Source organism: Pituophis catenifer, unplaced genomic scaffold (genome assembly GCF_029215685.1).
Source record: "Pituophis catenifer annectens isolate HBS135680 unplaced genomic scaffold, rPitCat1.0.hap2 SCAF_1, whole genome shotgun sequence".
In the NCBI taxonomy this organism is placed as follows: Eukaryota; Metazoa; Chordata; class Lepidosauria; order Squamata; family Colubridae; genus Pituophis; species Pituophis catenifer.
The window spans coordinates 54882980-54894088 of record NW_027256881.1 but is presented as its reverse complement, the minus strand read 5'-3'; the positions used below and the strand labels follow the sequence as shown (position 1 = coordinate 54894088).

At 36.2% G+C, this 11109-nt stretch overlaps 1 protein-coding gene across 1 annotated transcript; it reads right to left on the bottom strand.

Moving 5' to 3' along the window:
- Nucleotides 1–863: 863 nt before the first annotated feature.
- Nucleotides 864–9057, bottom strand: PCARE (photoreceptor cilium actin regulator). The gene is made up of 2 exons (XM_070949660.1): nucleotides 5444–9057; nucleotides 864–993 (listed from the first exon to the last, which is right to left on the bottom strand). Exons 1-2 carry the CDS (start codon nucleotides 9055–9057, stop codon nucleotides 864–866), a joined length of 3744 nt encoding a protein of 1247 aa, XP_070805761.1.
- Between the last annotated feature and the right edge of the window lie 2052 nt (nucleotides 9058–11109).

Below are 11109 nucleotides of genomic sequence, written 5' to 3'. Positions count from 1 at the left end.
GTTATTTATACTATATCATCTGCTTACTTCACTTACAGACAGAACTCAGTGCTCTTCCTAATAGATATCATCTCTATAATCTATCTATCTATCAATCTATCTCTATCATCTATCTTTGTCCAAGAAAGAGTTATGTGCACTATTGAATTGTGCTTCCAGGTTTTTTTTAACAGATATTGCTGCTTTTCTATTAAGCTTTCTGTAGTCCAGCAGAAGCTACTACTGGAAAGTGACCATGAGCATTAGTGTGGCTATGGGCATCTCCTTGGTGTTAACTAGACTTCCAGAAACTCTTAATTCTTTTATAGTTGTTCTTAATGTGTAAATAATGGATGGCAAGGAACAACCACTCTGTTGCCTAATGAAATAGTTATTTGCAACTGACTGTGCCTACTATGGGATCCTTTTGTTAAATAGGCATACCCACTTCCAATGGTAGTCTTTTTTCTTAGTTTAACAACAAACTTTCATAAAAATATAAGTGATAAAGGAGACTCCTACACCAGATGTTTTCATCGGCTGCTTTCCCTTGTCATTCCCTAAACTATGTAGACTTTACCCCTTTACTAGAGTTATCTAAAATTAGGTTGTGTAGATGTCTGGCATTTTACATGCTTTCTGTGGCTCACAACACTACATATTTTTGCATATTTTGAATAGACACTCTTATTTTCTAAGCTGTGAGCTCTACAGCTTAGAATGCAGTACAAATGTATTTTAGAGCCTCACAGTGTTCAGCTGTCAAATTCTACCCAATATCTTGTCTTCTCGGATATAGATAGTAAAAGGAATGTAGGTTCCATAGGACAACATTAGATATCTTCAGTCTGGGTTCTGACTTCTTCCAATCTTACTAATTTCACTTAGGCCTTCTGGAGTCCTTGACCCACAATGAAGAGTTCAGGATAAGAAGATGACTTGCCTATTCCCTTTCCCTCAGAGAAATATTTGCTTTTCCAAGAATCTTCTTCCTTTAAAAGGCCATTTTCCATGCTGCAAAAGAAAAAAAAAAGCCTAGTGAAATTTAATATTTCAAATAAAATAACAAGAGAAGGTGTGTTAATCTAAGAAAGGAAGAAAATTATCAGTTCATTTTTAATTCCAATTTCTTTGAAGAAAACAATAAAATTATCCCTGGAATACAAGAATTCCTAGTGCAAATATTTTGCATTCTAAATATCATATTTCAGTGACCTGCATAAAACATGCACACATTAAACACATATTAATAGAATGGATTTTTAAAATATACAGTATTGTTTTTATGTAAAAAGCAGGAAGGTCTGAAAGGCACTGAAATTACAATTGTGTTAGAATTATTATTAATTGCCCAACATGCCCATTAGTTTATGCCCACAAATGTTTAATAGGTAGTAGATCAGATGTTGGATTAGGTCTGGAAAGATCCAAGTTCAAGTTTATTTACAATCATGAAAGCTTATTGATTGATTTTTGATCAATCATACTCTCATCCCAGCCTGCTTCATAGGGCTGTTGTGGAAAAAAATGGTAAGAGAAATTGATATGTATGAACTTCTGGAAGAAACATGTGATCTACGTTAACAGATAATATAACTTTTTTCAAGAATTCTATCATAACTTGGCAAGTTGAGATTATCAAGATGTTGAATTTTTACATCTGTCATTCAATTTTCCTGAATTTTGGTGGAACCATAGGATACATATCAACATCCTACTTAATACTGGCATACATACTACCAATGAAGGAGAATATTTGCAGCTCAAGGTTGAAATGAGGGGTCCTTGGTGCTCTCTGAACTTGGTTGTTTTTATTGCAGACATTTCCCTACCCAAACTAGGTAATGTTACCTAGTTACATTCAGCACTAGTTACCAGTGCTGAATGACACATCTGACATATATGTTTCTGTTAAAAATTTTAGGGGCAATGAAAAAGGGAATTTACCACAACATCTTCAGTAAAAACTACAATGAGTTATGATGGTTGATGGAGAAAAATAATCCAAATCCTTAGTTGAATATTATCTTTATTAGAACCATAAAATGACAATCATTAAGATCTCACCATTGCATCCTCACAACATGAACATTCCCCAGGAACCACATTTTTATGCCAGTCCTTATGTTGTTGCTTTCCTCTCATCCTCAATACATATTTGAGGCAGCCTAAAATTGTCTCAAGCATTCCATTTTAGAGTAACACATATCCTCTTCTTACACAACTTTGTCTGTCAATACAACCAAACATGCTTTAACAATAATGAGATTATTAATACATTCAAGAGAAGGATCAGTCCAATTCCTGTTAAACACCTTAAATGCCGTGGGCATGTTCCTTCCAGCTTCTGGGATCCATCTTCCATGTCTGTTTTGACAGGGACACAGGAGAGATCAGACATTAAAACAAAGTGATAGCACCAAGTTTGGCCAGCTGCATTGCTATCCTGTTACCATTGGTTACATGATAGGCTTTTCCGGCCTGTACCATAAAGGATTCTTATGGCCATACTTTTCATTGTTTTTATTACTTTGATGGTGTGTGTGTGGGGGGGGGAGGGGAGCGGTGCATTTAATTTCAAGGACAGCCTTGAAATTAAATGGTCGTGGAATATTTTTTTCCCCTTCAAGGGATAAACTAGGCAGAGAAACTATATGAAAAAAGCCAGCCACAGTTTCAAAACCTACATAGCCAGTTGTCCAAAATGTAACAATAAAACAGAAAAATCAAAGGGCAGATGGACAAAACCTGATGAAAAACCTTTAGAACCTGAATGGCTGCATCACAATGTAAAATTCAGAGACAAGTAATGATTTAGATACAAAACTCATGTCCTCCAATCAGAATTGCTTCTAGCATTTCCTCTTCCTGCAATTATGTATTATCACAATTACCCAATGTTTCCTTCTACAAATATACACTTCCTAAAAATTGTTTTAAATCCTTATCAACAAGGTAGGTTAATTTTATTAGGGAAAGTCTAATATTTTATACTATTTATAGAGCAAAATGCCTATGTATGTTGATTCTAACATATAGTAAAATAAATCATAATAATACAGGTTGGACTATTGTAAAATATTGATAGGAAACTTTAAAAAATTGAATTATGTCAGATAGAACAGTTTCTTAAACTCCAATAATAAAGAGAAACTTAGTATGGACATATATCTACCTCCAGGTTTTGTACATAAATCAAAATATCATGCATTTTATTTACAGCAATCTGTTTTATAATATGAATGATTTTTATTGAGAGATTTAACCTTAAAATAATATTTTGTAATAACATAAGAGAGTTTTACAGCATACTTTTATGATTTGTGATTTAGAAGCCTATTTCCTGAGTTTAAAGACTGGTTTCTTGAGAATTTGTAAACAACAATAATGAAGTAATTTACTACGTTTGGATATGATGCCTTAACATTAAGTGAAATATTTGATTAGCATCCCTTTTCAGCTCCCAGCCGAACCATTATACAAGTGGAAGATTTTAATCTGGTATTCATTAGCTTAAAATAAAAGCTTTCCCCCCTCATGATACATGCTCAAATACTATATGGTTTTGTAGTGTTTTTTCATGTTGTGTCTGATTTTAACTAACGACCAAATGAAGACTAAAGTAATCTACCTCTTCTTTCCATACCATTACAGTGGTTTGCTAGCTCCCTTAGCTTCAAAGTCTGACAGTCTCTATTCCCTTGTTATTCAGGGAAACGAAACTGTCAGGAAACTGTTAATGGACATTACTGTACTGTACAGTTCTAATTTGGGACCATTGACACATTTGTTTGTTATACTGCAGAATCTGATGAGAGAATAAATGTTCCATAGAAAACTGCTACCCAGCTTGTTGATGTAATAATCTGTCAAACATTTTTTCCCCTATTTATTTGCTTTCAAGTTGTCAAGCTGAATCCAGGCTTGAAGATAGCTGATTAAAAAAAAAACAAAAAACCTAAGGCCTCTGTCCTCTTTAAAAAATAAATAAAAAAAATAAATGGCCATAATAAGATAGAAGCAGTAACTACAGGCTTGCCAAGTAGACTTCCCCTAATAACTGGTTGCCTGTTTTGTCACATTCATTAACGTGATTGGTAAATAAAATGCATACAAACATATAATGTATAGGTTGGAAGAGGCTACTGTACATCATTTAGTACAGCATTTCTCAATATCAGCAACTTTAAGGTATACAGACTTGAAATACCAGAATTTCCCAGCCGGTATCCTGGGGAATTTTGAGAAGTGAAGTCCACACATCTTAAAGTTCTTGAGGTTGAGAAACACTGATCTAGCCTAACCTCCTCTTTAATTCAGGCTTCACTAAAGTATCCTCTTCTTCACCTCCTGTTTGAAAGCCTCCAATTAAGAAGGGGGCTACCACAATTCTTGATAGACTCTTCCATTGTCCCGCAATGATCGTTAGGAAATTCCTACTGTTGTTGAGCATAAATATATCTTTCTTTTAATTTCAATCTGCTAGTCCATATTTTCTCAGTTGCAACAGAGAATAATTTTGCTCTTTTCTGCAGGTGACAAACTTTAAGTTATTCTGGGACAACTATCATATATCCTCTTAGATTTCTCCTTTGTAAGATAAAGCTTCCCAAGTCCTTAACTATTCTGGTCATCATATTCTAAGTGTGGCCTAACCCTACAAAGAAAAACAGAACAGTTACCTTTCATAATCTGCATTTAATGCTTCTACTGGTGCAGCCAAGGACTGTGCTGGTCTTCTTAGCAGCTGCATTACACTCTTTGCTCAATTTCAATTGGAGGTCTATTAGTATTCTTACATTTTTAAACATTGGAACTTACTCTTCACATGAAGAGATTCCAGAACAATCAGCAATAATGATTGCTGATGAGTAAAGAAACAATAAGAAAACTCATCACACTGTATCAGCCATGGTAAAACAGTAACACTACCAAGAGGAATTTAGACTGTCAAATATGGTATATGTAAAACACCTAGGCCAGTAGAGATAACTTGAGTAAAAGAAGAACATTCTCAAGTAATAAGCAAAATTTCTCTATTTTTGGTCCTGTGTTTATTATATCAGCGCACTACCCTTTCTTCAAGAGGTTAGCTTCAGCACAACTTTGTGAAATGTAGTTACCAGAAAAAGCCTATAGCCAGCTAGTTAGTTTCAGAGATGGGAAATTTGAAATCCTTTCTCACAATAAGAAACCTGATAAGGAAGCAGCCTGGCTGATGCTGATGTTAGCCTGCCTGTGTTCTCAGACTATGTCAGAAATTAGAGCAGGATGATTATGTACTATTAAAACCAATGTGCAAATGTGCCACAAGGAGATGTGCCCCTTTTCTACAAGTCTTTACTCATGGAAACAATGGCTTGTCAGAAAAGAGCTACTATATTGAATTATAAACCATGCTGATCCTGACAATCAGGCTATACATCTAAAGGCAGTGAAAAGTTTTGAAATTAAGGCTTCTTACCTTGCTTGATTAAGCACAGGGTCACTTTCTGCTGTAACAAAAACTGGCAGTGGAAGCTGGAATTCAGGCCTGTGATCAGAGAAGCTCCTTCTGAGGCAAGGCTGAGGACTAGTGGCACTGTTGATCGTCCTCTGTTGACCCACAAGTTGCCTGTTGCTATTTCTCCTTACAGATGTTGAGGCTTCAGGGTGGGCCATAGCCCCTCCCATTGGGTTGATGTTTGATGACACCACTGGCTTGGCTTCAAATAAAGAAGAAGTAGCTGGGCAAAATATTGAGTGAACATTGCTAACAAACTTTGGGGAGGCAGAATGTGGCTCGTCCTTGGAGTCCATATTGTTTTGTAAACATCTATGAAACTGAAATGGGGAAATAGATGGAGTAGTTCCAAAAGGAGGTGGGTTTGCTTCTTGGTCATGGGATGGTAGGCTGGACACTTTTTGATTCTGGGAACTTTGTTGTTTGCGTATTACTGGAGGATTAGAGAGATTTTGCTGGGGTGGTGGGGAAATCACTTTTCTCTGTACTGGGGGACTTGCTGACCTGGAGTGAGTTGAGGGACTAGGTTGCTGATGTAGAATGGGAGAAGAAACTTGATGAATAGCTCTGTGATACAGTGGTGGACTTGGAAACCTCTTCTGATTAGGAGGTGAGGTAGGTGGTATTCTTACTGGTGATATTCGGCTGATAAAACCTGACATTTTCTCATTTTTCTTTAATAAATCAGGAGAACTTTGCTTTTCAGGTAAAGGAACTTCATTGTTAATCGTGTTTCCTGGATTGCTCCCATTTGGTTCTGATGCTTCTTTAGGATTTGGAAGAGGTATTATTTTACAAGACTGTTTGTATAGATCTGCAACCTTTTCCATTTCATCATCCCTTTTGCGGCAATCAGACATATGAGTTGCACTCAACTCCAAGAAATATTTATTTGGTATGGTATCTACCTCGTTATTTGGTGTTTTGTTGACAGCTGGGGAATTGCTGAGTTTCTTATTTGGTAACAAATCAAGTGAACAGATAGAAAGTTTCCTCCGTGGAGAAATCTGAGTAATTTTCTTGGTGGTGCACTGTTCATTTGCTCTGGTAGTCTTATCAACCACTTCCAAATAGTTTTCTTCCATTTTTAGATCTCCTGAACATTCAGTCGATTCAAGTAACATTTCCATTAACATTTCAGGTGGTGGAGGAGGTAGGTTTTCCATATCAATCTCACCAGAATCCTCATTTGTATCAAGACTACTTGCAAATTCCATTGAACTATTGTCACTAAGAGTACAATGTCTAGTTCTGATGTTTTTGCAACTGGTATCTTCTAATGGTGAAACTTGATGTTTATGATTTAAGGGCACAAATCCTTTGGAAAGTGGAAGGTTGGGAGAAATGCTTTGAAGTCCAAACTTTCTGACACATTTTATTGGGCCCAACGTTCTTAAGTTTGAGTGTTTCACCAGACTTTCAGATGGGCTAAATGTTTCAATTAATTTTTTCACAGATTTACATGGTAGAGTGTTCGGTTTGGCGGTCCCAGAATAATTTTCTTTTATAGATATCAGATCTTCTGAAGACATGCCAGTTGTGGCCGATTTTTTACATTTTACATTTTCATTGTATCTACATGAAGAATCAGGCAGTATATTGAAATTTTTAGCAAGAGATGCTTTCAGTTTATTAGTGGAAGTTCTGTGAGCAATAGGCTCAAAATATTCTGAGTCAGACAATTCTTTTGGATTCAATATTTCCAATGTATCAATGATTTCCTCTTTCCCATTTAATTGATAAAATAATTCTAATCTTCTGTCAAGATCTTTTTGAGTTCTTTGAAGTTCCAAAAGAGTTGGGTCCTCAGCATGACTTTTGAGAGACACCTCAGACCTAGACCGTTTCTGTTTAATCCGTGTCTTCTGGCCCCCAGAGGCTGTACTAGGTCTCAGAAATTCTTTTCCATTTTCATCTTCCATCCATGCCCTTTGCCGACATTTAGCTGGAACAAATTTTATCTTTTCACTAATGGCATCTTTCATTTTGAGAATTATCTCATTATCTGTGCTATCTATTTGTTTGGTGGAAGGCTTCTGTCTATTCTCTTGCGCTGCAGGAAAAGATATAGATCTTTTAGATAAAGGATTTTTTTCTTTTTCAGACAGACTTATAGAGTCACATTCTTCCTCAGATAAACTGTTGGCACTATTGTCTTCATTTGTGGAGGAAATGCTGCCCAATTCACTCTGTTTGAAGCTATTACTTTCATGGGTTATATCAGAGTGCCCAGAGTTAAAAGTTTTCAAGATATTTTGATGTTGGAGAAAAGTGGATCTAATTTTTGATACTACCTCAGATGATGATATTGAACTCCTTGTCTGTGGAGGTGAGTAAGATATATTCTTAAACGGTTTTTCCAGCACACAGTCTTGGGACATGCTTACACCATTCCTGGAGTTGCATGGACTTTTGTGAATGCCCTCACAATTTGTTTCCATTCCATGCCGATCAATAATATTCAAATCTTTCACTGATTCACTGTCAATGCCTATTCCACTGTCTTCAGAATAAAGAGTCATATCATCAAGGTAATGATTGGAAGATCCAACTGCAGATTCTTCAAGGTTCTTTATTATCCTGACCAAGTGTTCATCAAGATGTTGCTTTGCTTTCATTTTTTCTTCTAAACTGGTACTTGCAGACTGCAAAAAGCTGCAAGACTCCTGCAGGACATCAGAGGCTAAAGAGGCCACAGTTCCATTTAACAATTGCATTTTGTTGACAGTGTATTGTAGTAATTGTTGCAAAAGATCTGGCTGCTCTTTTGGATTTTCTTTGCCAGCTGGCCAAACCAGGGTCCCTCCCACTTCTTTCAGCAGGTTTTCTCCATCTTCAATAATTTCTTCTAAAAGGTGGTTGATTCCATCAAAACGAAAAAGCAAAAAGTTCACCAATTGTTGCACAATTAATTGCGTTTCAGTAACCTGATCTGTCATGCATAAGATAGCCTTATATTTGGCAATATTAGGATTGAGATATGCATATGCGTTTTGATGGGCCTTAACAAGAGCGTCTGGGAAATCTACCTTTTTCTCCGGCTGACATACAGAAGGATTGGATTTCTCTTTAATTTTGCAAGGACGCCCTGATTTTCCCTGCCTGTTCCTTTGCTTCTTTCCATTTTTGTGTTTTTGATTTTTGTTGTTTTCACTTTTATCTCCCATGGTAGCATCAACCTTTTCTGACTCAGAACTTTGTTGTTTTTTTATCATAATTGCTTCTGCCATATGTTTACCTTTGTTTAACTTCATCGATTCAGAAATAGCTATCTCAGTCTTTGAGACTATCTTTTCAATTTCTTTCTCTTCCTGGTCCAGCTCAGACAGCAAAGGATCCTCAGATGAGGAATAGAAATTAACATCCTTCTCTTCATTTGATAAATTTTTGAAGAAGTGATCTTTAACTTGAGCCTCCTCCTCTCTTATTCCTTCAGTATCACAAGAAGAGGAGCCTTTGATCAGCAAAGGAAATGAAAAACCTTCACCTCCTCGGTCAACTAATGTAATTCTTTCATCCATCAACTTTGTTTCAGGATTTTTAACAATATCACTACGTGAAGGAGTACAACCCATTGTGCTCTGCCTTCCTAAGTTTCTTTACCATTGAAAGATAGTCAATAGATGAAGCAAAGATGAAAAAAGAATGAAAACTTACAAGTTTAGCTGATGTTGGGAGCTGGCATTTTTTGAGGAAAGCTTCATCTTGAAGAACCAGTGCTTTGCAGATTGCCCAGTTGTTAAGAAACTTCAGTCCCAGCTTGGTTCGTGTATTCTCCCCTTTAACAATTTCCCCTATGAAAAATATCTGTGGCATTTTCGACTGAGCTAGGGGATTAAGAGAGCTTATGTATCTTGCTTCTGCCTTAACAGATGTCAACCAGAAAGAAGGATTTAAGCTAATTAGGATAAGAAGCCCACAGCTAGTTTGTTGCCCTTGTAACAGGACAATTCCTGTTACACACTGCATTTTACAAATTGGCTTTTGGTCCACTGCAATGGGTTCTCATTGTATTTCATTTCTAAACTTTCTTTGGGCTCTGAAATTCCAAAGACAGATGCAGTTGTAATTCAGTTCCAAGAACACTGTCTGCAAGGCAAAATACTACCACACGGTCACCTAAAAGGACTGAACGTGACCTTGGATGACTAATGCCAATTAGGAAGAAACACAATTTACAAAGCCAAAGAAAACAGCATTAAAAAGCTTATTAAGCTGTTCAGTCTTATCCGATCTCAAGAACAGCATGAGCAAGCATTCATTTCCTTGAGGACTTTCTCCAAAAATGCGTTGAATAGTTTTAGCTCTCCTCCCTTTTAACTTTCCAAAATGATAAAGCCGTTTTGCATAATTCTATTTTTCAGAGTTAAATAATGATCCCAATTCAGCATGCACTTTTTCCCCCAGCTCTGCTTTGATTTCTTCAAGTGCAAGAGCACCTGCAGCAGTTCATGGGAGGCTATGAATTATTCACCAGAGTGATGTCTCTCAGCATCAAAAGAGTGCTCAGTAATCTTCTCTTGCCCAAAGGCTGGATTAACGCAACCAGGTGCAGTTGATTAGTCTAATGAAAATGCCCTTTATATGATCTTGGAGGGTTCCCAATCATTTTACAGCCAGTACAAATAAGAGATGTTGTCAGTCTGAATACAGATCAGATTCTTGATCAAGAACGAGCTAGTGAAATACCTCACAGTCATGGTAGATCTATTCTAACGTAAATGCTTTGATTATTATGAATAATCTTTATTTTTCCAGGGTCTTGATTGATTTACAGTGCTTACTTCACAGATCTGCTGTAGATTACATTAAACCTCAGAAAGAATTCAATACTGGGGACTTAATATTATTTCTAGAGCAATAAGCTTAAGCCAATCATGAAATGGAGAAAATTAAAGGAGAAGTTTGTTTCCCCTGTCGTAATGCTAGAACTCAGGTCATTGAATGAAACTCAGCATTGGAACATGTGTGTTATTAGTAATGAATTACATCACATGCTTTATAATCTATGTAACGTGTAGTGTTAGCAAGAGACAGAGATAACTATATACTTGGAAGGCTTTAAAAGAAGATATAGACATAATTGATGGAGTATTGTACTATTAATGGCTATTTATGTTAGCTATTTTTTCATGCCATTTCCTTGTTAAGAGATAAAAGTTGCAACAGGCTTCTGAGTCAGTCAATATACATCTTATTGTTACATTAATATTGCAAGAGATATGGATTATCAAAGACACCCAAGAAGTTGAAATGTATTTGAATATTAATAACAGTTTCATGTTTCATAAGATGAATCCATCTGCATCTAAAACAACATTCTAAGTTCTCCACAATATACTGTTCTGAAATGGTATTGTACTTTCTTGGGATAACCACTAGAGATTTTGAAATATAATTTATTTTCAATTGATCTGTCTGTTCCCTGCTTGCCAAGATAATGAAAAATGCTGATAGAACTATTCCACTCCCACTTTACGGGTACTTGAGTCTTACCTGCAGTGGAAACTGAAATTTGATGAAATTCAAGTATCTTGAATGCTCTATGGGAAATTCTGAGAAAAGGAATATGAAGTATGCTGAAAATAGTTGGATCCTCTTTCTGCATGTCAGTAATCGTCTGCAAC